Genomic DNA, 26965 nt, shown 5'->3' on the forward strand with positions numbered 1-26965 from the left:
ATGGTGAGCCTAACTCTGCCAGTGGTGCGCAAACATGTGCATGCACACTGGTGCGTGAGTTGGCGTGCACGCGCACACACACAAGCACCTACATGTGTGCACGCATACATACACACACGTACCTCGAACAAGAGACCCCTCATCCTCATGCCCAGAGGGCAGGGGCCATGCCTTCAGTTGGTTCTGTTCAGCTCCTGGAAAACAGTGGTCGCTACTGGGTCAATCTTAGGTTATTGCCAGAGGACAGCGACTAAGTCTCAGTTACAGCCGTGGGGGGAGGGGACAGGTGGAGGATGGGTGATGTGGTACTGCTGGAGATAGTTCTGACCCTGTGACATGGTGGTCTTACTGCCCAGCTCCAAGCTTTGCTTCCCTTGGTCAGGATGAGGGATGATGGGAGTAAGACACACAGCTGGCTCTGCTCCAGGAGAGCACTGCTGTCCCTGGGCTCTCACCCACCTGCCCCTCCTGCAGATGCCCTCCTCCACAGACAGCCCCTCAGCGAGGGTGGGCATGGCTCCTGGTGGCCCCCACAAAGACTGTCCCCATTGAGGGAGCGGAATTTTAATACTCCAAATATTCTTTAAATGTGTACACTCTTTAACAGCAGTTAATCTTCAATTAAAATACCTACAGCAGAAACTAAGATAACTGGTTTAAAAGGTAGAGCTTATTGACAATAGAAGTCTTCTTCATATTGCTTTTCTTTAAAAAAATATTCCACATATTAAAAGTGTCATTTTTATGACAGGGGAATAAAGCTCACCTAGAATAATGAAGGGGAACAAAGGTCTGGGGAGTAGTCATCTTCCAGTGTCCATATGTGGTATCCTGATTACTGTATCAGCCCTGTTTCCAGAGTGGGCGAGAGTGGCAAGCATCAGTGGTCCTTGCCCACACTCCTGACAGCTGTAGGCTCCCGTGGTTTAGCCCTCACTGGCTGCAGCTGGTCGGCCCACTGGTCCGCAAAGGTAATGTGCTGTGTGCACATGCACAGCGCCTCAGAGGAAGAGCCCAGGCTTGGGGCCAGGGAAATTTGCATGGATGTGTGGCTGACCCACCTACCTGGCATGCGGGCACCCTCACCCCATCAACACCCAGCATGCCCTCCAATACTGGCTGTACTGTTACTGCACACATACAGGATCCGTTTGACAGCCTTCTGCTGCATGTCTGTTGGGCACAGGCCCTGGGCTGTCTTCCTCCACCTCAGCCTCATGCCCATGTGAATCCTCAACGCCCAGCATGGGATCTGGCACAGGTAGGAGACAAGTGGCATCACTGTCTCCTCCTCACGTCCTGGTCCTTTCCCCCCTGCACTTTGCATTGAAATGACCTCTTGACTTATTGTCTACTGCCACCAGCCCTGGGGCTCTCTGCAGGTACGATGGGGATGGAGTGCCCTCCCCTGGCTCAGCGCTGTTCCATGAGCTGCTTAAGGGCTGGCGTGGACCCTTGCTCGGTGGCGCATGTCCTCCTTCTTCCAAAACACTGTCTGTGGCTCTGTGCTAGGTAGGATTTAATCTTTTTGTGGCCACAGGGCTCAGATCCTTCATTGTAGCTTGGTGAGGCTATTTTCCATCTGGGGAGGCTGCCCTAGAGTCTGGGGGAGTGCGGAGGCCTTAGCTTGGAGTATTTCCAACCTGGCATCCCTCCATCCTCAGGAGCCTGGGCTCCATGGGACAGAGGAGGTACTGGCCCAGGGTGGAAAATGCACCAAGAACAGTACTGAGCTGTCTGTGGTACCTCTGTCCCTGTATGAACACATGGGGGTACGCTGGGAATCGCAGCCTATGCACCAAGGAATGGCTGTCATCATGGTCCATTTCCTGGGCCTGGCTCTGCACCACAGCCAGCCATGAGAAGGTCACAGGGTCAGGAGCTCCCAGCTCCCTGCTTTCCTCAGCCCTGGAAACAATGCCTTTGTCCTCTGTTTTTCGAAATTAAGTTTGTAGAGGCCTGTGTTACTGGTACTGAATGAGCTGACACACACTGCCCCATGCACACAGAAGAGCATTTGCACATGCGTGGTCCTTTATGGGTGTCAGAGCAGGGCTGGGGGAGACCAAGGCTGGGTTCAGGAGAAGGCTCTATCCTCAGAAGACCCTGACAGGCCAAGAGAAACCTTGGGGGGGGGGGGGATTGGGCAGGAGACAGCAAATGCTGGCAGAACCCCGGGGACAGGGGCTGCACCCACCATCCCCTTCTCTGATCATGGCATCCCCCAAGCCAGACTGGGGCACACAGAGCTCTGCAGAGAGCGAGCCTGGGGCAGGCCCCAGGCTCATCATGTGTGCCAAGTGTGTCACCTCCATTGCCCTCCAAAGACCTGTGAGGTGGACACAGGTGTAGCATCAGTGTGGTGTAGGGGCAGTGACTGATGAACAGCAGGGCCTGCACACTGGGAGAGCCTCCGTCACCCTGCCTAGCTCTGTACGAAGCCCATGACTACGCTGGTCAGGGCACGGGGGTGGGGGAGGACTGCAGGGTGGTGGGCAGGTGGCCTAGGACCTCAAGGTTGGCGGCACCTGTAGGTGTCAGCCGGGGAAGCTATCCCAACCCAGGAGGCGTGCGGGCTCTTCTACCTCTTGGGAAGATGGAGGAAGCTGGTGCTATAAGGAGATCGCCACAACTCGGGGCTGGAGGTGATTTCATTTCTGGCCTTTTGGAAGCAGTGAGCACACGAGCAGCCACTGTCTTCAGAGATCAAGATTTCCACCACTAGCCCAAGGCCGTGCAGTCTGTTCATTCGCTTGATGCTACTGAGTGCCTACTTTTTGTCCAGCACTGCACTGGGTGGCGGGGCCACAGAGCCTGCCTGGCAGAATTCCCATCCCAGTGCTGGACAGGCCATCCAGCAAAGTTAGAGTGTCCACGTCAATGCACAAGGAGCTTTGCTTTTTCGCAGACAGCGGCTAGGGAAGGCCCTGCTGCTAAGATGGCATCTGAACAGAGGCTTAGAAAGGTATGGAGAACCCCAGTGAAGAGCACACCTGTGCCCATGAATGTGTGTGTGCATGCCTGTGTGGCACAGGGTGTGGGAGATTTAGCGGAGGGGTGGGTTTGGCATCAGTTGGCGGGCCCCCTGGCTGCTAAGGGGAGCGCAGGTGGCAGAGGAGGCTGCAGTGGGCATGAGTGTGGGGCAGAGGTTGAGGATGAGTGGAGGGTGCAGCTGGACTTTCAGCCTGCTCTAGTTGCTGCCTTTCCAAAGGCCAGCCAGCAGGGTCTTGTCTTTCAGGTGCTGAGCCCAAGTGAACTCATGTTCTGGTTAGGTTTCTTAATTTTACAGAAGTTCTCCACATGCAGCTCTTTCTTCTCTGGCAGTCAAAGCTCTAACCACTGTATCTCTCAAAACACAGAGACAAAGGAGTCAAAGGTCCCAGAGGCCTCTCTGCATCTGAGATGAGTGACAAGGAAGACCGCACCACCACTCCAATCCTGCCTCTCCCGATCTGGACCAAGGGGGAAAGTCAAAACCACTCAGGGGTACATAGAGGCTGCTGCCCTTACCTCAGCCCTGGCCCAGCTGTGGTTTTCCACACATGCACACACTCCCAAGGTTCTTCTTCGGCCCTGTCCCTCCTTCTCCCTGTCCCTTCCCAATCTCACACTTATCCCTCCTACTGTGCCTGTGCAAATGCCATCTCCTCTACAGAATAAATGTTTGATGAATAAATGAGCCAGTGGAAGAATGAATGGGAAAACGATGCCAGACAGTGGCTGCTCATGTGCTCACTGCTTCCAAAAGGCCAGAAATGAAATCACCTCCAGCCCCGAGTTGTGGCGATCTCCTTATAGCACCAGCTTCCTCCATCTTCCCAAGAGGTGGAAGAGCCCGCACGCCTCCTGGGTTGGGATAGCTTCCCTGGCTGACGCCTACAGGCGCCGCCAACCTTGAGGTCCTAGGCCACCTGCCCACCACCCTGCAGCCCTCCCCACCCCTGTAAACTTGAACGCAAAAGGGTCCACCCAGCTCGTCTATTGGACAGCAGTTCAGTTCAGGGCCCTACATGGAACAACCCCTCTAAGCCCCACACTGTTGTCTTCGTCATGACCTTGACTTGCTAAGACAGTGTCAATTATATTCGGAGTTCTCTGAGGAGGCAGGGAAGCCCTCACAGCATTTTCATGGGCTAAACACTTTCACAGGACATGGGTAACTATGATGATACAAAGCAATTCAGGGCCAGTGCCTTCTACTATAAAGTGAAGTTGTGTGAGGGCAGTACACCTACTGTACCTGGTTTCCCTGCCTCTAGGACCAAAAAGACAAACTGACAGCACCTTGCTTGTGCCCACCTACTCAGCCACCCTATCCACTCAACAACCAGCTTTGTCTGTTTAAGCAGCAGCCTGCCCACCAATGTGGAAAAGAGGGTGAGGTTGGATCCACACGGCCTAGGCTCGACACAGCCTTGCTGTGTGCTCTCTCAGGGAAGACAGTCAGTCCACCTGTTCTCTCATTTGGGAAATGGGCACAATCTCTTTCATACATAGTCAATACGAGGCTTCATAGCATGGTGTGTAGGAAAAGCTCCACAAATGCCTGGCCTTCTCTCCATTCTGGTGTCTCTGATTATAAAAGTGGTGGTTCTGAGAAGTTCCTGGTCAGAGTCCTCATGAGGCTCTGGACTCAGGAAGCTGGCAGAGCTCATTGCAGCAACGAGACACTGTGTGTGAAGAGTTGACCCAGCACATGGCATGCGGCGTGTCCTTTCCACATGTTGGTGGCTGTCACTAGTGCCTGGGTCGGTGGCTGTAACTTCAGGTGCTCTGTGCACTGCCCCTGGCTGCCTGCCAGCTCAGAGAGCAGGGCCCAGAGCTGTCCACCCCAGGTGACAGCCCACATATACTCGAGCTCAGCTCAGGCCTGAGCTCAGCTCAGACCACATAAGATAGTCAACAGGAGTGGGACTCGCAGGGCTAATCCAACCCTCCCCTCTCCTGAGGCCAAGCGTACCACGCTGCTCGTCAGGGCGGGTTCCTGAGATCAATGTCGAATGAACACCTAAAGCCCTCCCTATCTTCCTGTAATGAACTGTGTTTATGAGCTGGGCCTGCTGCGACCAGGAAGCCAACCCCATTCAGCAGTGTAGGGTCAGTTCCCAAGTGCCTGGGTGGGCCCTTCCCTAGGGGAATGGCTTTGCTACTGACCACTGTGTGGCTCAGGGTGGCCACATGAGCTCTCTGGCTCCTCATCTGGCAACTCTGGTGAACAGAATATTTGTGTTCCAGATGGCTGAGAAGGTACTTACTGGGCAGAACTAGATGGGGAATGCTGCTTGTCCATCCTTCACAAAGCACCCACCAGAGTAGAGAAGGATTCGTTTCCACGTCTCTCCTGGATGGTGAGGTCCTCGGGCAAGTGTTAAGTCATCAGGGTGGTGTTAAGTCCCCTCATTGCCCAAGCCCCCATGCTTCCTCTGGAGACCCCAGCTTGCAGTTCCTCCCCAGTGACTGTCTCTCCCCACAACTCCAGTCAATGGACACACGGGTGGCCTTGGCCTCCAGCTCTGGCTGGCTCCCCCTGTCCAGAAGGCCTTCCCCAGTCTCTCTGCCCAGCTGACTTGCCCTTTAAATGGCAGCTCAAGCTGATTACCCTCCTCTTCAGGTTCCCCCTGCCCTGAGATGGTCCTACTGTGTGTGACAGGCCTTCTGAGGGTTCTGACCCCACATACCATGAGGAAGGGAGGAATGCAGGAAGTCCCTCCAGCGCCCAATCCAGGAATAGAGAGAGGAGTCAGGTGGACTAGGGAAGGCGCTGAAGCTCGTGCAGCAGCCCCACGACTTGGGAGACCCTCTGCTTTAATCAGAAAAGCAGACTAGATAGTCCCAACCCCTCCACTTGATATCTCCTAGACTGGGCTTCACAGAGCACCAGCTCAGGGCTCAGGTACCTAGACATGACAGGGCTGGTCCCACTCTGTTAGACACACTGGCCACACCATATACAAACACATGATCGATGAGCCAAGGCGTGTAGGCAGGTGCATGAACAACTGTGGTGGAGGCCTGGACCTTTCTGTGGCTCTCCCACAGGACGGTGATTGGACTGGATACAAAAAAAACTGTGGTTGGAAACTGCGAAGAAAAATGGAGCTCAGAAAAAAGGATTTCCTTCCTTAGGTTGTGTTTCTGAGGTTGTGTTTCTGTGTGTTTCTTGAAAAGACTCCAGAGCCAAAGTAATGGCTGATTGAAAATGAGCACTTGATGGAAATGTAGAGCTGTGGGCAGAAAGAGCTGGAGGCAGGACAGGCCTTAGTAGGCCCTCTGTGTCTCTGTCCTAGGTCCATGCTGCTGCTCCTCACTGGCTCTCCTCCCCACAATCCACTGCACACACCAGGGCCAAACAAGCCTTCTTGTGCCTCCTACCTGTGGATCAGCTCCAGGTACTGGGCTGAGCCTGCCAGCCCGCCCCCCCCCCCCCCCCCAGTCACAGTGGGCATACTCCTAGCTTCAGCCACACTGCTGGTACCCAAGCCACACCTCTGGCTTCTCCAGACACTGTGAGACTGCTCCTGCAGACACCTTCTGGAAAGATCCACCGTCCTTTCTAAGTCTTCCTTTGCCTACTTGTCCTTGCAGAGCTTCCTCATTGTGCTGTTGAGTTCCTTGAGGGGTGGGATTGTAAGTGACTCATTTCCTTGTCCCAGGCCCAAGCAGTGTTTGGCACATGAACTTACTCAACAAAAAGTTTACTGAGTGTGTTGATTCAATCTCTATCCTCATGGAACTTACAGCAGATGCACCCAGGAATCACTGGGAGAACAGACAAGCAGCCAATGTCATCAGAAGCTAACAAGTACATGTTCTCTTCTAAATGTGCTCTTATATTAACCCATTTGCCATAACAACCTACTACGAATAACTTTTATTATTTTCCCCAACTTAGAAATGAAGAAACTGAGGCTCAGAGAGGTGAAGTCATTTGCTCAAGAACACACAGCTAAGTAAATGGTGGAGCTGGAATCCTAACCCATTTGGGTTTGAGAACCCAAGATCTTACCACTGGACAGAGTATCTTTCACATGCACTGAAAAGGCAGGTGCTATGAGCAAGAAAACAGGTGAGCTTCTTATTGAGACAGGAAGACCAAGGAAGGTCTCTGGGTTATGTTTAAAGCCAAGACCTGAAGGAGGTTTATGAGAAAGCCATGGAAAAGAAAAGGGGATGGTGCGTGGGCAGAAAGAATGGCCCGTGCAAAGGCCCTCGGAGGGGAAGAAGGTGAAGCTTCTGAGGAAGGGAATTAAAGCCAGTGTAGTAGGGGAGGGAGACTGAGGAGCCTAGGGAGGTGGCGGAGGGTGTGGAGGTGTGGCGCTCTGCTCAGGTCTGGAGGCTGTGAGCCACAAAAACACACTCAGGGGACAGCGTGGGCTTCAGTAGATTCTGAATGAACAAGAGAACAAATGCATTCTAGAAAGTCAGAGGAGAAAGCTATGAAAAGAAGGGTCAACAATGTCCTCTCCCAGATCCCTTCTTGGAGTCCATACCCCTGAAGTGAGCCGATCGTTCAGAACCGTCTCTGGCTATCATCATCAAAGGCTACCTGACTCATCACCCCCCGCCCCACGCCAGGCCGTCCAATGACCAACCCAGTGGATGGGGGGGTGCACTGTGGCTGAGCCCCTGGGAGGCCAGGCCCAAGCACTGGCAGCAGGAGATAGGAAAGATGGTGGCCTCGAGGCCTAGCAGGGTCCTGACAAAAAGCTGCCTGAGACGCTAACCTGCCTAGTGGGTTGGACTGGGCTGGGCCAAGCTGCTGGACCAAGTGCAGAGGCTGAGTGCTGGGCCCCACCAAGGTCTTGGGGTGCTCCAGAGGGCCCAGGAGTGTGGGCATGAGAAGGCAAAGTGTAGAGGAATTCTGCTGTTGACAAAGGCCCAGGGCCTTGCTTATGCCCCCAAGTAGCCCCCTGGGCTGGCTGTTTCTAGTGCTGGGCATAACAACGAAACAAGAATGTGGGAGCTTCCACTTGAATTCAAATGACCTCTGTGCAGTTTTGGGGGAGCCCAGGTCCTGAGGAAAACAGTCTAGGTGGGCCTCTGTCCATATGTGTTGTATTGATCCAGAGCCTCCTGCTCCCAAATCTGCCTCCTTCCCACCGCACCCAGCCCTGACCTCACGCACCCACTTAAGCCTCCTGGGCTCTGCTCGTGACCTCACCCATGTCCAGATGGCTACCTCAGTGCCTCTCCCAGCCCTGTAATGAGAAAAGGCCAGCCGAGACCACTTCTTTCAGGGAGACCTCTGTGTTGAGTGGATGAGCTCCACAAGCAGAAGTGGGGACTGCCAGAGAAGTGGACAGTGGGCCCAGTGCATGGATGGACCCTGAGCTGCTTTTCACTGGCTGGGGGCCTCAGGCTGGCTTCCTGACTCTCAGAGCCGCCACAGCCACATATGCAGAATGAAAATGGTATATGCCATGTGGGCAGGAAAGGGTAAGTGGAATGGGAGTGCCAAGCAAGGGCTGTCCCCTCAGCACCACTCAGCAGACAGGGAGGGTTTCAAGGGTGTTGGCAGGGCCTTATCTGGCCTGGACCATGGTCCGGGTCTGACATCAAGCAGAACTGAGTTAGGACTGCCCTCCTCTCTCATTCTGGAGGTGAAATGAGGAGAAACCAGTGACCATCTCAAGTTCCAGGCTGGCATTTGGTTTCCTCGGCTGAGAGAGACATGGTCACATGTCTTGCCACATACCACCTTCATTTCACTTTGAAGAGGAGATTTACTTTTTTCCCTTAAAAAATAGCCAGAGCAGTGAGAACTGCCAGGACATATGAACATTTTTATCCAAGGAAAAGTCATGCGTATGTGGGGGCAGAGGGGTCAGAGCTGCTGCCTCTCTCCTAAGTAAACCAAATCCTGAACCAAACCCCAGAGCCCGTGGCCCCGCGGCAAGGTCCAGTGTTGGAGGACAAAGGGCACCCAGGAGGGCGGCTGAGCCGCCTGCGGCCCTTCAGCGCCTGCTTCCAGCACCTGGGCCCTGTGATAGTTCCTCAACACGGTGTGTGCGGAGCTCTGGGCCGGGCCTGCTCCAGATTGAGCACTGGGGAAGCGCAGGCCCCAGCCGCCAGGGAGTGTTGGTACCAGCGCTTGGAGGAAGCCCCACAGGGGGCCCAGGGCCCCTCACAGCCTCGCCTGGGTCTGCCTGCCAGGCCTCGTTGCCCACAGCCTCCCAGAAAGCTCACTTCCCTCATTAAATCAGTTGTGGTGTCACCTGTCATTGCACAGCCCCTCCTGCCTGTCTCAGCTGACACTAGGTCCCAAATGCAGCTGCCCACATGGCTGGGGTAAGAGAAGTGGGCTGGGGGTGCTGCAGAGAACTGAAGGGCAGTGACTGACAGCTCACTCATTAGTGGGGATATGCCCAGAACGGACGCAGCTTCCTGCTTTTCATGAGAACTGGAAATCTGACTCATACATCATCCCTTCTCTCCCTGATGTAAATTCCACCTGCCCTCTAAAGGCCATGTGAGTCCTTCTTCACCCATCAAAACTCTAGGATGACCCACCAGAATTTCCCAAATCTCTTTCTGGTATTACTGTTTTTGCCATACCCACTGAAATTTACTAAAAACTTACTATTACTTACTAAATATTTCTTTAAATCAATTCAGTTAAATTAGAAAACATTATATGCTAACATAAGCTGACATTCAGGAAGGATCCCTTTTCACCCAGAAAGTGTGCATTAAAAACAGACATGTAACTAGGAACATTGACTGTAGACTACTTTTTTGTGTACTACCTCGAATCCTCTCAGATGCCCCAGGAGGATCTGAATAGCATTCCTTCTGAGTTGCCTTCCGGACATTCCTTCCCTAGTGGGTTCTCAGACCAGCCCTCCTGTTGGGAGGTGGGGATGCTGGGACCACGGCCGGCCTCAGAGCCCAGCTGTGGCCCTGCATGAGGCTCTCCTGCTTGGTCAATGACTTTGGGGGAAAGGGACTCAGACTAAACGAGGCGGTGCCTGTGAAACAGCCAGTGTGTGCAAGGCACATAGTAAATGGTAGTGTCACTATTGTAGTGGGGACTGACGTGTGGCAGGGCTCACTGAATTCTGTGGGAGGATGCCCTGTAAACTCTATAGCTGCAGTCATAATCTGGCTGTCTGTGCGTCAGGTTTGGCCCCTGGAGGTGCTTTAAAAATAGTAGATCAGTTGCCAACATTTAAAAATGTGGCCCTGCATTCCCAGGGCAACATGTGGCCTGAGGTGAGCATGGGCCACCCCCTCAGAAAGGGCGTGGTCCCCAGGCACTGTGCTCAGTGCTCCCCGAGTAGTATCTGGTAGGGCCACTCACTTATGCTGCCTGCCTGCACCCGGTGGCACCCTAAGTCTGCTGGGCCCACTCTACAAACTATAGCGCTGTCTTATTTCTGAGCTACAGAGGCCACTGATTGGTGGATCCTGGTTGCTCTCTGGAGAGCCTGGAAGAACACAGACAAGCCTACCACACCTTGGGGTGACCCAGGAAGATGCCAGAGGAAGAGGGAACTGGGCTGGAGCAGAGGTGCTTGGGACCTGTGCCTCTGCCACCTGGTGCCGTTTCTCTGATTTCTGAGCACTGCGGGGTTTGGAGAAGGCACAGTGGTAGGAGGGCGACCAGTACTGCTCCTTTCCACATTCACACAAAACCCCAGGGAGGCCTGGGACCCTGCCTCGCTGTTGCTGCTACTGTGAGGGCCTACACCACTCTGACTTCAGTTGTTTCTTCTGTGAAACTGGATGGCAACACCACCCTCACCAGACCATGGGAGAAGGAGTAAGAGAATCCCCAGTGGTCCAGCAGGGGCTGGAACACCACTGGAGCCGGAAGCGGAAGGAAAGCTCGGCTCCACACGGCCCCTTCTGCAGCCTGGGTTGCATTCACAGGGTGGGGGGGCCATAAAACTGCCTCACGTCCTACACCCTCCACTCCTTCCCCAGGAACTGGTGTACGTGTGCATGCATGTGCACGCTGAGGGGAGATGGGGAGGGGATAATACCCTCCACAGGGTTGCTATGAGTGAGCGAACTCACCTGGGCTGGGCTGGGTGCTGAACGTCCACTCGCTCACTGTGTCTGGTCTGGTCTGCTTCTCTCTCTCTGCCCCTGGAGCCTGGACCCCCAATCACCTCTAACCTTTGACTCACAAAGAGGTCCACGAGATCTTCTGGGGGTCCCCATGGCTCCTACTGAAGACTCTTCATGGATCCGCCATCCGCCAAAGAGAACCCTAACCTCTTCAGGATCGAACCCTAACCTTCGATCATCAAGGTGTCCCAGGTCCCCTGCAATCCAACCGCTCTGGGCTGCAGGAATGCCCTCTCTCCTGAGCAGAGCTGAGGCTCCTCCTGCCTGGAACACCCTCCCCCAAGCCATTTCCACCACTCTCCAAGACTGAGCTCAGTGCCACCTCCTCTGTGGTCTCCTCTGTAGCTAGACCCAGCTGCTGCTTCTCCCTGTGCCCACAGACAGAGGTGCCTGGCTCGCTTTCTATGGACCCACCTCTCTCATCAGAGATAAAAGAAGAAAAATGCTAGTCTGGGAGCAGACACCAGCCTCCTAGCATTTCTGAAATGTCTGAGTGACTCACTTGCCTTTAAATTCAGGACATTAGCCATGCAATTCTGAATTTCCCATTTGTCTTAAAAAACTTATCCTCACATTCCCACCCTGCAGCAGTGGGTGGGATAACAGGCTGTCGCTGCCCCTTCACGAACTGTGCTGTGCCTGAAGCCACCAGCTACTCTCTCACTGCCATGCACTGCTTCTTTCACCTGAGACTGACTCCTCTGTTTTGGGGCCCCTGCCCATCCCCTGAAGGCACCTGAGTTGGCGATCTGGCAGTATAAGCATCTGAACCTGAGCCCCTCCCCCCAGCCCTAGAGCCTTAGTGCCTCTGGCCCAAGGTCTGGCAAAAGGCCAGGAGGGGTGGGCGCCTGCCAAGTGCTGGCTGATGTTTGTTGGGCAGGGTTCAGTTCAGGCTGCAGCAGCCTGAAAGGGCACACACTGTCTCCCTGTTGTTCTCCCTGGGGAATCAAGTGTAATAGCCAAAAGCTCGGGCTGAGCTCCCAGACCGCCAGCATCCAAACGCTGGCTCAGGCTCCAGTCAGCAGTGTGGCTTCATATAAGACATCTGACTCTGCCTCAGTCTCCTCATCCAAAAAATGTGGACAATAGAACTTACTTTACAGAGTGTTTGTAAGGCCTCAGTGAATTAATATAATAAAAACCACTTAGAACAGTGTCCAATACAAAGCAAGGTCTGAACAATAGTAACCATTTTTATTATTACGCCCCATCATGACCATCCAGGTGTATCTACCATGTATCATTCATTCAGCACGTCCTACACATATCTACTTAGTACTTATAATGCACCAGGCCCTGTTCCAAGTGTGGGGGATACAGCAGTGTATGCATGGGTTAAGTTTGTAAGGGGGGTAGACTTACAACCAATAAATAAATGAAGGAGTGCTAAGTGCTACAAAGGAAGTACAACAGAGTGACAGAGAGGGATGGCACAGAGCCTGGGGCAGGGGGATGCTATTTTGGATGGAACGGTCAATGAGGTTGGTCTGAGACCGTGAAGACATGAAGGAGCCGACAGCAAATATCTGAGTGGGGAGCACAAGAGGGGGCTTCACTCAGAACCTCTACAGGGCAGGAAGGAGGCTGGTAAGGCTGGGGGAGGAGGTTGTGGGGGCACAGCTGTGCAAACCTCATCTCCAGCCAGGGTGTCCTGCCTCTAAGGGAGGCAGCAGGTGGAGCCCCAATCTGGACCCTCTGTCAGCTTCCTTTGTGGGCAGTTGGGAGCTGGATCCAATGTGCCTCCAGCACAAGGCTGGGGTACACAGTGGGGAAACAGGAGGGAGACGGGCAAGTGGTATCTTTTCTTCTCTCCCTCTTTTCTTCTCAGGTTCATCCTAGTTGCAAGGATATGGAGGGAGAAAGGGCAAGAGTTGAGAATGGCAGGAATTTATGAGCTCAGAGTGCAGCCTGCTTTTGGCAAGGGTGAAGGAAAGGGGGCTCCTTTTGCCAAAACAATATTCATTTTTTTAAAAGGCAGCTACAAAGCCATGATTAAGCCCGGACCCCTAAAACAAGGCCATAAAAATCGAAAAATATTTATCTGGAAGGGTGGCAAGTCCAATAAAAGTTTTATGAATGTTTTGTAACTGCCCTGTCAGGAAGCTGGCCTCTCACTCACCTCCCTCCTGTGAATAAAACTATACACACAAACACACACCCGCACTGGCACAGACACGCACTCATGGACACAGAAACACGCTCACTGGCACAGACACGCACTCATGGACACAGACACACACACTCACTGGCACAGACACACACTCATGGACACAGACACACACGCTCACTGGCACAGATACACACTCATGGACACACACACACATGCTCACTGGCACAGACACACACTCATGGACACAGACACACACTCTCACTGGCACAGATACGCACTCATCGGCACACATATACTCACACATGTGGACACATCAGACTGAGACACACCTGCAGCCCACTCAAGTTCTTGCTGGTACCACGTTCTCTCAGGTGGGCACGGGGCTGCTGGGAGAGGAGGGGAGGCAGTAGTGTCTCTCTCTGAGCCTATACAAATCTGCAGGGACCTGAACCCTACAGCCCAGCCAAGACTGCCAGTGTCTTGGCAGCTCTGGGCGCACTGCCTCCTCCTCTGCCATGTGTTCTGGCTCTTGGCTACCGTGTCTGCCCTTGGCAGGCACAAGGCCCCAGGTTATCCTGTTATCACTGTGTTTGCAGAGGACCAGCTGGCACCCCACTGTCCCAGGAGAGCACCTCAAGGTCCACGAGTTTGAAGGGGGCTTTCTGATTTGAGGCATTGGATTCCTCTCCTCTAGCGGTCCAGAGGGCCTACTGGGAGGCCAGAGTGTCAGGGGTCTCACTCTTTGTAACAACCCAGGAAAGTGTTGGGATCCCCATTTTAGAAAGGAAGAAACTGAGACTTGAGGGTCTTGTCTAAGGGCACCCAGGAAGCAGTCTCACAGAGACCCGTGCTCAGGCCTGTCTGTCTCTGGTGGCTTCTCCTGCCCTGCGGATGTGGATCAAGTCCAACACCAGGCTCAGGTATGAGTTAGCCCTGCCGACCTCTCCCACCATTCACCCCCACGCCTGGGCCCGGCCACAGGACCTTCTTGCACTTCTGTTCAGCACCTTTCCTACCTCAGGACTTTGCACAGACCTCTTCCTCTGTGGTATCTATCTGGCCAGAAGCATGCGCTATTGTGGGACTGACTACCCCTTTTGTGGAGCCCTGGGAAGGCAGGGACTAAGCGATTTTTGATGCCATCGAGTCCCCAGCCTGAGGCAAGGGTGTAGCACAGGGAAGATGAACGACACGTGAATGAGCAAGCACCAGGCTCCAGAGTCTGGAGGTGTGGATGGCTTCTCTAAGGTCCCCACTGGTCCGGGGCTGGTTTCTACAGGCCAAGGCTGACATTGCTCAGGCCACTATAACTCAGCCATGCCTTGCCAGAAGCTCACCCTTGCCTCAGAGATCAAATCCTTCACTGCCTGGGGCGGCCCAGCCCCAGAGGCCAGTTTCCAGCAACCAGCATTCCCTTTTCTAACAACAAGGAGGAGCGCTCAGGAGGACCAACTACACAATAGGCACTTGCCAGGTGCTTCTAGGTCCCAGCTCACTTGTCTTCATACTCCCCTTCTGGAAGGTAATGTGACAGGCTTAGATCTACGAAATAACCACAGTGGCGGGGGTGGGGGGGGAGTTACTCAGGAAGAGTCCATTCGAACTGATAGCTCTCTGACTCGAACTTACGCATAGGAAGTGGCCTCTAGCAGAAATCTAGACAGAGCAGACAAGGAGCCCAATTTCTGATTAAATGCCCAAGTTTCCCTTCATTCTTGGCAAGAGTCAATGAGAACCCCTAGCTCCACTCTACTGTGAAGGCTGGAAAGATTCTTGCAAACACTGGATATTTAGGGCCAATCCTGGGTCTCCAAGAAACCAGGCTGAGGACAAGCTTTGAGGGGTAAAGCTGCTCTGAAAATCTGACGACAGCATCCCTCAATTGGCAAGAAATGGTAAGTGGGGTAAGGCAGGAGTTGGTGGGATGAGGGCAGAGGAGAGGCTGGCTGATGTGTAAATGGGTACCACCATCTGGCTGGTCCTTGTTCTGCCTGCAGACACTCACATTCTAGGGCCAGCCAACCATGCTCCCTGTGCCTACCTAGAGAAATGCGCTGTGCTCTGCAGAGGAGAAAGTGGAAACCACCACCTGTCCTCAGGCAGGTAACAGGTGCACAAACTGGTGCATGCAGACTATGGGATAACACACAATAGTCAGATGAGTCACCCAGAACTGTTGGCTGGGACAGCAAGTTCTAAAACGAAAACAGCAAGTGTTCGAAAAACACTTGGTTCAGTGCGAGACCACATATATAAAAACTTAACACACACATAAACCATCAATACTGCTAGGGATGCAACCTTATGTAGAGAGAACACAAAGACAGGATTGGGCACAAGGCCCCCAACTTAGGGGAGTGGATGTTACCTCCACAGAATCAGGGTAGCGGTGTGTGTGTATATGTGAGTGTGGGGGGTAGCTTTCTTTTTATACTTTCTATTTCTTAAAAAAGACAGAGAGAAGAGAGAGAAGGTGTGGGAGATCTGAAGCTTGCGACAGAACATTCATATTTGTTTGACCTTGCTGGTGTCAGGGCTGTATATTCTGTTCTGTATGGCCAAAGTTTTGCACAGTTAAAAACAAATTTTATTTTTCTTTTTTACAAAATCAAGTACTGATTAGAAGGAGAAAGAGGTGCCGGGGACATAAAATGCAGGTTACCAGCTGTGCTCCGGGCAGTCTGCCTGGCACGTGAATGCTTGGGGCCTTGGCTGCTTCATCTGCCCACTGTGGATAATGACGCCAGTCTCAGACAGCTGTCACGAGAGCTGGCTGGGCTTTCATGAGACTGGCACCTGAAATTTCTGTGACTGAGAACCCAACTAGTGAGGCCAGGCCTTCAGCGCCTGCTATGACATGATGCCAGTTATCCCCCTTGCTCCTTATACACACTGGCCTGAGAAGCTCAAGAAGCCCGGACTCACTCACAGGACACCCGGGGAAACAATGCTGTGGCAGAGAAGCAGTGGGTGCCATGGAAATAGTTGATAGGGCTCGACCTCACCTAGGGTCAGGGAAAAGTTCCTGGAGGAAGCTGTGACCCCAAACAAGATACTTCCTTAGTCCTCAGTTTCCCTTTTGTTCATAGACTTCCTTCTAAAAAGGTCGCACGCCACGTTTCTACATTGACTGCCAGGGCCCAGAGGCCCAGACGGCTTCTTCCTGGCGGCCCCATTCTCACTGTGGTCAGAGTGAAAAGCCCCTGGCAGTGCCCCGTGTGGATGACATGGGACCATGCCCAGGGTGAGGCTGGCTGGCAGATGGTTTCTGTCCACTGCGTTGTGTTTATGTTAATTGCTGATATTTTTAATGTATTGTGTTACTCCATCCATCTTTGTGAACGGTCCGTCTTGTAAAAGTCTTTTAATGATGTTATTTTTTTCTTGCCTATCTTCATCATCTACAACTATTTATAATATCATGTCTTTGTTTCAAACACTGGGTATAAACATTGTTGTTACAGTTCTTCGATGGGGTTCATATAATTTTTACAATTGCTTTGAAACGCTTCAAAGGCCAGAGGGGGAGGGGATTGGTCATTTGTTTGGGGCAAAAAAAGACACCCCAAAGTGCTCTCTGGTCTTGGTGAACGGTCCTCCTCTGTCAGGATGGCTTCCAGGAAAGGCTTGCCTTGTCAGGGGTGGTCCGTCCCAGAAAACCCGGGCAGCCTTTTGGGGTGGGGGTTGGCAGCAGCTAGCTGGCTGCTGTATAAGGTTTCAGAGCTGTCTTCCCCACAGGGCAAGATCCACAAAGGCCACTGTCGGGGTAAGATGCCAGTGAGAAAGACAGATGGTTTGTTTTCATTTTTACTGGGATTTTCTGAAACCTCAACTTTCACCCCTCACCTCTCTTTTCTCCTAACTCTGTTTTCCAGAGTCTCCTTGGCCGGCTGGACTGTTGTATGGACAGAACTCAGTGGAATGCCCAGGACTGCTTGGGGAGTTTACCCTCAACTTGGGGTCACTGGGGGCTGTCCACAGTTGCCCTGACAAAGCTGGCTTTGGTCCAGGGACAGGCAGCTTGTTGAAGAAGTCAGTTGTTGGAGTAGGGCCAGCAGCAGTCTGGGGTTCAGGCGAAAGTGAGGGGGTTGCCTGAGCCTCCTGCCTTTGCACCTGGTTTTGTATGCTCACTGTGAATTCTCAGGGGCTCCCACAGGCAGTTCCCCAGCTACCCTGGACCACCAGCACCATCATCCTCCTCAAACACACTGCGGATCCTGGCATCCTCTGCCCAAACACACTCAGTGGCTCCCCAGTGTGTGGAAGTGAGTCCTGCTTAGTCCACTTCCCCTGCCTTACACCAAGTCCTCTTGCCTCACTCTGTGCCTCCCAGGTGGTTAGGTGTGCCAGCTTGCCTGCCTTGAACACTGCCAGGCCCTCAGGATGCAGGGGTGCACAGAGCCAGCATGGTCCCTGTACTCAGAGGGCTCACAGGGGTCCCTGAGTCTAGCAAAGGGTGGCTTGTCCTTTCAGGCTCTGAGAAGCCCCGCAGTCCTCGGGTTCTTCCCACAGTATCTCACATGGACCTCTTCCACAGCGCTGGCCAGAGGTGGGTGATGGAGCTGCCTACTTGTGACACAGCCGTCCCACCTGGGGACTGAGCAGCCAATGCTAGGGCCTGAGTCTGGGCTCAGGGTTCAGGATTCAGCACGGGGCCTGGTGCACTGGGTGGAAAAGAGAGTGTCGATGTCTTTGGACCAGAGCTGAGGAGGCTGAGATGAATAAAGGCTGTCTTGGTAGCAGTGCCACCTGCTTGCACAGGGTTTGGGGAGACAGAGTTTACACCACGAGGATCTGAAGGTCAGAATCCAAGAGGTACTCAGATCCCAGGGTGGGAGCCCGAGATGGTGAATTCTGACAGGCATCCGTAAACATACCAGGCTGTGAACTCTATCCTCTTCTCCATATACCTGCTTCTTCTAAGTCTCTTTAAAGAAACCTGGATATGGCAAAATGGATGACGTCATTTGTTATCAAAGAAATGCAAATAAAAACATGAAGATGTCATTTTTCATGTAGCGACTTAGCCAGGATAATAACAGAGGGCGCAGCCCCTGCTGGTGATATAACAGAAAAATAGATGCCGTCAGAAAGTGCTGATGGGAGTATGAAATGACGTGATACTTATATTTAGATAGAGATTTATACAAAAAAATGTTCCCAGCAATGTTAGTTACAATAGAGAGAACTTGTAAACACCTAAATATGCAACAGATGCCTACGTAACCTGTGGTACAGCCTTGGGAGACTTGACGCAGTTAAGGGTTAGTATGTGTCCGCTGTGTGGCGTGGGCTGTGCTAGCACGTAGGTGCTTTTACATCTCAGTGCACATATAGATCTCACGCCCCCACGCAGGGCACGACCTTACCCCCATCCTACAGATGAGGAACTAAGGCCTGGAGGGGTCTAGTCACTCACCCAAGGTTATAGACCTGGTAACTAGTGGGGTGGGGGCTTAACACTGCCCCTTATTGAACCCCAAAGACTACAGCGTAAAACAGAAAGGAGAGGAAAAGCTTGCATAATTACAGTAACTGAAAAGAATGAGACACAAAATTGTACACACCATAACATCTCGACTACATAAAAAGAAGGCTTTGCAGAGAAAAAACAGAAGAAATAAATTGAAAATATTAATGATGGGAGACTTTTTTTCCTTCTTTTTTCTTTAACATGCAAATTTCATTGAATGAGATTACTGTTACTTTTAGGTTATAAAGAAGGATTGTGATTTTTTCCAAACCATGTACTACATCTCACTTGGAAGCAGATGCCTGTGTCAGTTGCTGACCCGAGTGGGAGAGTGTCCCTGCTGGCACAGGAAGAGGCCTTCTTTCCACAAGTGACAGTGAATAATTATTAGCCTGCAGGGTGAGAGTCCCACTAAACCCCTGGGCACAGAACAATAACCTGTTCCTGTCATACATTCTGAGGGGAATTCTTTCCTGTTTCCCAAGAATCACAACTATTGCCTGTGCTGCTGAGACTTCTGAGACTTGGTCAGACCCCTGGCAAATTCTGATATACTTACTGCTTTTGACCTCACATATCAGTGGGTCTGGGCTAATGAAAACCAACAACTTTATCCTTGCCATCAGACCAGTCACTGTGATTGGGGAAAGGGAAGTTTTGTAATAGCTGAAGGAACAGGGGTCGTTCCTAGCCTGCCATGTGTACATCAGGCTTCCTGTGAGGGGCCCTGGAGATATAGGGAGACAGCCGGGGCCTTCAACCTACAGAAGCTCACCTGTCAGGGGAGGCGCCCAGGGAGACATGTACATGTGTCAACTGAGTTAAGTCTTCAATAGTCCATTCCTCAATCCCACAGCAGTCCAAAGGTTTCAGGAAAAGAGGCCAGCCCAGGATGCTAAGAGGGCATCTCCCAATGTCTTGAGGCTGAATGGAAGTCAGGGGTGAAGGGAAGGCCACTCGGGCAGTGAGAAGAGCCTGCCACAATCACTGGGCATGCCTGCTAGCAGCAAAAACTCCTATCACTTCTGCTACTTCTTGCAATGGCCCCTGGCTTCCCTTGATGAATAGAGGTTAAAGCGTGGTCCACCTTCAGGGCCAGGAGCAGTCATGACCCAGGCTGGCCTGTGTATGCCCCCACCACCGTGCTGTTTTGGAGATGGGCTACTTTGGTGGGACTACTCTCTCTACTAGCCTTGCAGCTGGGAAGACCATTCCCGAGAGAGCCTGGCTGGGGGCAGCCACAGGAGGGCAGGGCTGAGCCTGGAGGACACTGGCTAAAGCCCTGGGATCTAACAGCTAAGCGATGCCTGAATATAGCACCACCGCTGGACTTTTTTAGGAACATGAGTCAACTGAGTTAAGGCTTCAATAGTCCATTATTCAGTCCTACTTGGCTTAGTGCAGCGTTCATGGTCTGGAGCATCAGAGAGGCGTGTTCTCGCACCTGGTCCTGCAGGAGGCACGTGGGGTCAGAGAATTGGAGGTGGCATATAAGCAGAGCGCAGAGGATCCAGCACAAGTGGCAGAATGAAGGACAGACACTGTGGCCCTATGTAGGGCTGGAGGGTGGCATGCGGGCCAGAGGAACAGAGGGCAGGAGAGGCAGAGCGGGAGGGTGGGAGGCTGAGTAGGAAGGAGCTGAATACCATGCTAATGAGCCTGGACTCCTCTCCAGACAAGAGGGGACGGTCATCGCAGCCTCCATGACAAATGGGTCTGTGCCTGCAGTGAGGGGGATGGTAGGCCAGGGGCTAGTAAAGCAGGGGCTATCAAGGCCAGCAGAATACGTGCTTACCCAATAGTCAGGTACTGGCAAAGGTCAACTGTGAGTCAGGACATTTACCAGTCCCCAGAGACACACAGACATAAACTTCAGGTCTTACTCTATGCTTCATTCCCAAGTAACAGGCTGCAGCCCCCGTACATAGGAAGGGAAAGAAACATTTAGCGAACATTTACAAGGATCCAAGTACTTTACATACATTTTCTTACTTATCCACCTCAACCCTGAAAGCAAGGAATGTTCCCATTTTTCATACAGGAAAACTGAGGTTCAGGGTATACCTCTACCCACCCATCAGTGGGGTCAAGATGAAATTGGAACTTCTGGAATTTGTGTTGGGTCCTGAGCTCAGGCCATGCAGAGCTGATGGACAAGAGGGTAAACTGTCAGAGACGGGGAGCAGAGGAGTAAGGGTGAGGACTCTGTAGCCAGAAAGCCTGGGTTCTGATCTCAGTGCTGGGGCTCAACAGCTGTGTGACTTTGGGCATGTTCCTTCACCTCTCTGTGCTTGTTTCCTCAACTGTAAAATGGCAATTGCAATAACTGTAATTATGATCGCATCTTCTGTCAAGTTTGTGGTGAAAATTAAATGACATTATTATAATGCAAACTACAGAATAGTACATGGCACATAGATTACTATATAACTGTTTTTCATACTTTTGTTTTTTAATGTCTAACTCTGCTCACCGAGTCACAAACACTGAAGAAACTCACATGGTCTTGGCCAACTTTGGTCATGCCTTATTCAGTATGTATTTATTGAGCCCTTACTGCTGCCTGGAACTGGGGTGGGATCTCCCTGAGTGCCTCCCCCCCATCTACTGATGAAACTAGAGGAATCTTTGGTAAAAGGAGGAAGTATCTACAACTGAATGGTTTAAATTCAAAGCCTGATGCATGAGAAAGGCGTGCATAAGTTCAAAGATGACTTTGTGAGTCAGGTGATGGTAAGGGAAGACCCAGCATGAACTGGGTGTGCACCGTGCCACATCTTAAAAACTCACATAAACAACGTTGTCACTGACTAAATGTCTTCTCTGCGTCAAATTCTGGGCAAGGCACTTCACACATGGCTTCAAGCTGTTCTCTCAACAACCTATGAAGAGCGAGCATTGGCCCTCTCCTTCTACAGATGAGACTGAAGCCCAGAGAGGCAGATTTAAACTCACACTCCTGACCCTGAGCTCTTTCTGAGCATACCAAGTGACACCTGAAAAAGTCCCGGTAGGAGATGTAACCAACAGTCCACTGGGGTGTCACTGGAATGAGGAGTTTGTGGGTGACATTTTTTTCTCAGGTTTTTAAGCTTTCTCTTTATTGTAATCATGAAACTTTTATAATGAGTAAGAAGAGGATTAAGATACACAACACTGGATCTTTTTGGTTACCCCCGTCCAGAAGTGATCTACCCTGTGGATGGGCGGCTGAATGAATGGCCAGAAATCAGACAAAAGGCCTGGTGCAGGCAGTGACCTTGACTGTTGAGCCCCGAGTAAACAAACACCAGGCTAGAGGACCCCGGACTATAAACCATGGTCCCCAACTCACTAGCAGGCAGCAGTGGCACACTCAGCCCAGGACAGGGCCTCATGCAGGCAACTGGTTATTCCCCGGGGACAGGAGCTGCCTGAGCAAGACGATGGCCACCCGAAGCTCACCAAGTGCTACCTAAACTCAGCTGGGCCTGTGGCCTGGTAAGAAAGCTCTCGATGAGGGCAAGAGCAAGGTGAGACCAGAGCACACACGTTAGAGTACCAGGTTCTCTCCACTGCCCTGGCCTGCCTGGCTCCACATCTCCCGGGATTCTACACTCCACTGGGGCTTTGTAGTCAGACAAAGTGGTATCCAAACCGAGATCCTACTCCACTGCCCAGCTATGTGACCTGTGCAGGGCCTCACTGATACATCCGTACAGTGGAGACCATGTGAAGCATTGGTTATGAAATCCTCAGCCTTGGGATGGCTCCTGTTGGTACAGTGACCAGTGTTACTGTTGTTATCACTGCCCCTCCTTCTTCTCTGCAGGTACACTGTTCATGGGAAGGAGCCCAGGGGACGCTCAGAGGCTGGATGGAGCAGAACGCAGAGCAGCAGCAGCAGCACACCCCGGGTGAGCACTGACCTCACCAGGCACAATTCTAGGCGCCTGCATGGGTGACTTGTTTTATCTCAACTGCAGTCGCTCATGAGGGCTGCTGGAGTCAGAAGGTAAGACCTGGGCGAGTGATTTAACATCCAGATAGTCACCAGCTTAGAGGGCTGTTGTGAGAACTACATAATGTAATTTATGGGGGGCACTGAGGACAGAGTCTGGCACAGAACAAGGATGAATACCGGCCAGCAGCAGGGGCTGAATCAGTCTGTGCCTGACTGAGCCCTCCTGTCTCAGCTCTCCTGTGCTCTGGCATTTGTCTGCAAAGAGATTTTCCTTGGCCAGCCACACCGCCTTGTTAATAACTATAACTACCAACGCTCTCTGAACACGTGTGAAATGTTTCTGTTAATGAGGTGAATTCAAAATGTGGGAGAACTGATGCATGAGAGGTTCTTGTTCCTTGCACGTGTCTTTGAAGGCCTCGAGGTTTCGGGGCACATGACCATCTGTCCAGGGCACCAGGTATTAAGACACAAGAGCCAGTAGAACTGCCCAAGCCAACATCATTCTGTGCGAGGATGTGGGGACGGCTTCTGGTGTCTGGGACTTTCTTTCAAGTATTTAAGACTAGTGGATGGCTGCTACATCGAGGCTTTCTGGAGAGAGAGTACTTAGCCAGTTACAAAAGTTTCATTTACCACTGCCTGAAACGTTAATACAAATACTCATTTTACTCTGATGACTTTATTTAGGTAGCATAAATCATATGAAAAACACATATTTTCCCTGAAAACACAAAGTGGTAAAAAAATTGGAAAGTTTTAGAGATTTCTAAACAAAGAGAAATATTTCCCAAAGAAGTTTCACTCAACTTGTAAGAATCCAGGTAAAAGTACTGTGTTTCCTGGCATATGTTAGGCTGGAAAAAGCCTCTCCTACCTCTTAAGGCTACTGGGTCCAGATCTCAGGGGCCTCCGATCACTGCAGTGCCCAGAGAACATCCCAGAAGATGAGGCCTCAGAGATGAAGTAGGCACAGCACTGTGTACCACCCATGCTGCGTGGGCTGTGACCTGAGGCCTCCCTGGGAGACGCCCTGCTGGCCACAGGACACTCAGAGGAGGCCTGAGGTGGGAGCTATTTGAGACGCCCCCTCCTCACCCCTCCTTATTCTGCACCCAACAGGCACTCTGTCACCACAGCCTACTCCGCATCCCTGGCCTGCTTTCCACAGGTCCGCTGCCCCAGCTTTGAGGCTTTTAGTCTTGCCCCCTCCTCTCAGCTGCCAGGGAGAGCTTTACGACTGTGCCCCTCCCTGCATATCACCTATCACAGCTTCCACCCTCTACTTAGATTGCTGGTTCTCAACTGGGGCCATTTTGCCCTTCAGGAAAATGTCCAGAGAAGTTTTCTGTTATCACAATGGGAGAGGCGGGCAGAGGGGTGTGTGTTACTGGTACTTGGTGAACAGAGGCTAGGCACGCTGTCAACCATCCTGCAGTGCACAGGTAATGACCCAGCAACAAATGTCAGTCATGCCGAGGCGGAAGAACCTTGACCTGCCTGACAAAGGCCAGATGCCAAGTGTGCGATTCAGAGCCTCAGGCTTCAGGCCTGAGTTCTGGAATTGAAGGTGAACAGTGGGAGGATCCTGAGAGGCTCAACTGTAAGACTTTGATTCCATGTAAGACTTTGTTTAGGAAAAAAATTCCATTGCTTTTTAAAAAATGGTTTTAAAAACCACCATTTTAAACACATCAAACTAAATGAGTTGTAACATTTAGAACAATGTCTTACACATTGTAATAAGCAAAGAATATGCCACACTCTTTCTAGCCTCTGTGTATTAGCATACTCTGTTCCCCCTGCCCTGAATGCCTTTACTCCCTTTCTCTACCTGGGGAAACCCCCTAACCTTCAAGGCCAGCTCAAGTCTTACTGTGTCCTACTCCCCTCTGGAAGGGACTGGTTGCTCCACCCTGCCGTCCCCATGGCCCGTAAGCCTACCAGAGAGCTTATTACGTTCTGTAGCCATCTCTGACAAGCTGTGCCCCCATGAGGAGGGGCAGAAATCAATTCTGGGTGTGTTCAGGTCTGATTAGAGCAAGGGGATGAGGGGCAGGGAGACAGACAGACAGACAAAGGGGGAGAGAGAGGACTCTAAAGACTTTGGGAAGTAGCAGCTCCTTCCTCCACAGGTCCTGGCTTAGACCCATGGGTCTTCAGGGAGTAGGTGGACACCCCTGAATCGAGTCCCATAGAGCCAGCTCTGCCTCATTGCTGCCAGACCAGGGCCTTAATCTAAGACTTCCAAAGAGACCTCCCAACGCCTTCCTCCATGCATGGAGACGCCACAGACGCCACATGCATGGGCACAGCTGCTGAGTGATGGGCCTTGCACTCTTCATATCAGCTATCTCTGGGCCATGGGATGTTTTCATCTCACTGACTCTCCTAACAAGCACCTTAATCAGTGATCAAACCTACAGAACCCACAATGGACAAACAGACATTGCATGTACTAAGTGATGCACTAAGAGGGACATGAGATTGCCTCTGTGGGGTTCCTTCTACATATGCACAATGGAAGCTAGTCATGAAGAAATAGACATAGATCCCAAGAGCATGTCTGGAAAACAACTGACTTAGAATCCAAAAGTGTCAGCATTATGAAACTACGAGACATGACAACCAAATGCAGGGTGTGGTTCTTCGCTGAATCCTCCATCAGGAAAACAACTTTTAAAAGACATTACTGGGGGCTGGCCCAGTGGCTCAGGTGGTTGGAGCGCCGTGTTCCTAACGCCAAGGTCGCCGGTTTGATTCCCACATGGGCCAGAGAGCTACACCCTTTACAGCTAAGATTGTGAACAATGGCTCTCCCTGAAGCTGGGTTGCTGTGAGCAGCTGGACGTCAGCGTGAGCCTCAGTGGGCTGCTGTGCTGCCAGGAGCAGCCCAGTGGCCAGTGTGAGCGGCCGGCAGCCAGAGAGAGCTGCTATGAGCGGCCGACCGACTGCCTCAGCATGGGGCGGTGGGGAGCACAAGACTCATAATACCAGCATGGGCCAGGGAGCTGTGTCCTACACAACTGAGAAACAGTGGCTTGAACTGGAGTGGGGGAGGGGGAAGAAGCGGGGATATATATATATATATATACATATATATATGTATATATATATATATATATATATATATATATATATATATGTATGTATGTAGACATTATTGGGACAATTGGGGAAATCAGGAAATATTATCTTAGATAATATCATGCTGAAGTTAAATTTCTCAAGAGATAATCATATGGGTAAGAACATGGTGGTCACAGAGGAGAACACCCTAGTCCTTGGGGGCACGTGGTGAAATGTGCAGGTGTAACTGAGTTCCACAGCTAACATTTCAGTGGTTCAGCATATCGCACACACAGAAGGCAAATGTGACAAGATATTAACAAATGTGAAATCTAAGGGAATGAGTGTTCAATAAACTATTCTTTTAACTTTTCTGTATGTTTGAAGTTACTTAAAAAGCTGAGAGGAAAAACTCTCAAAATAACTCATCTTACAGATGAAGAAAGCGAGGCTCAGAAAGGTTAAAATTCTACCTCAGGTCTGCCTGACTCTGAAGCTCTTGTTCCTTGAAAGTCCCCTGCTTCCAACATCCCAGAGTGGGCAGAGAGCGCCAAGCAGGCACAACCGTAGCCCTGCCAACATCTTTCAGTAAAAGTCAATTTACTCCTGGCAGGGGCTATTCTTGAGGCAATTGGCTAGGAACTCTGGTGAAATTCCAAGGACAGGTTACCCAAGAATCCTCTCCAGAGCCTACAGTTGTGACTGGGTGGGTGAGTGGATGCAGAGAACACATTTTAAAGGGAAAGAAGACCAGTTTCATTTCAAACCCCAGAGGGAACGCAGAGCCTAATGGCTCTCTTCCCAGGCCTGTTTATGGGAACATGGCCACACCCACAATACCTCAGGGCTCCTGTGACTCCTCCCTTTGGCACCAAGATGAGTTTCAATTCTCTGTGTTGGGTTTTCCAGAAGCCTCTCAGCTGAATGGTGTCCATGAGAAAGGCCCACTTCCATCTGGGGTCTCAGGGGTCCATGGGACCAGTCATCCTGCTTGTCATGAGGGACGTCAGGCGGGGGTCTCAGCTCCCGCTCCCCACATAAGAACGCAGGACATGGTGAGGCCAAAAAGGAACACCCATGGAGCCATAGGTAGGGGAGTCATATCACTAGAGTCTCACTGGAGGCTGGATTCACACGACGTGCGACCTGCTGTCCACTTCTCTCTGCCAACCGACCGATTCCCCTTGCTAGCTGCAATCCGCCTCTCTGCAATCTGCACTTGCTAGCTCAGCCACCATCTTCTTGCTAGCCCCCATTTTTCCTGCTAGCGTAGCCACAGCAGTTATATTAGTGGCCA

General features: G+C 51.7%; 1 protein-coding gene across 3 annotated transcripts in view; it reads right to left on the reverse strand.

Annotated features, from left to right (window-relative positions):
* EEFSEC (eukaryotic elongation factor, selenocysteine-tRNA specific) overlaps window positions 1-26965 on the reverse strand; it is a 297801-nt gene that overhangs the window by 12478 nt on the left and 258358 nt on the right. The window contains exon 7 of one of the 3 annotated variants that reach the window (XM_088797868.1): window positions 18061-18122. The exons of the other annotated variants lie outside the window; for them this stretch is intronic. Within the exon in view, the coding sequence (XP_088653994.1) occupies window positions 18103-18122 (20 nt within the window). The 3' untranslated portion in view covers window positions 18061-18102. The remainder of the gene's footprint in view (window positions 1-18060; window positions 18123-26965) is intronic. 3 annotated transcript variants of the gene reach the window in all.

Source organism: Rhinolophus sinicus, chromosome 4 (genome assembly GCF_057876585.1).
Source record: "Rhinolophus sinicus isolate RSI-liver-muscle chromosome 4, RSI-T2T, whole genome shotgun sequence".
Taxonomy (NCBI): Eukaryota; Metazoa; Chordata; class Mammalia; order Chiroptera; family Rhinolophidae; genus Rhinolophus; species Rhinolophus sinicus.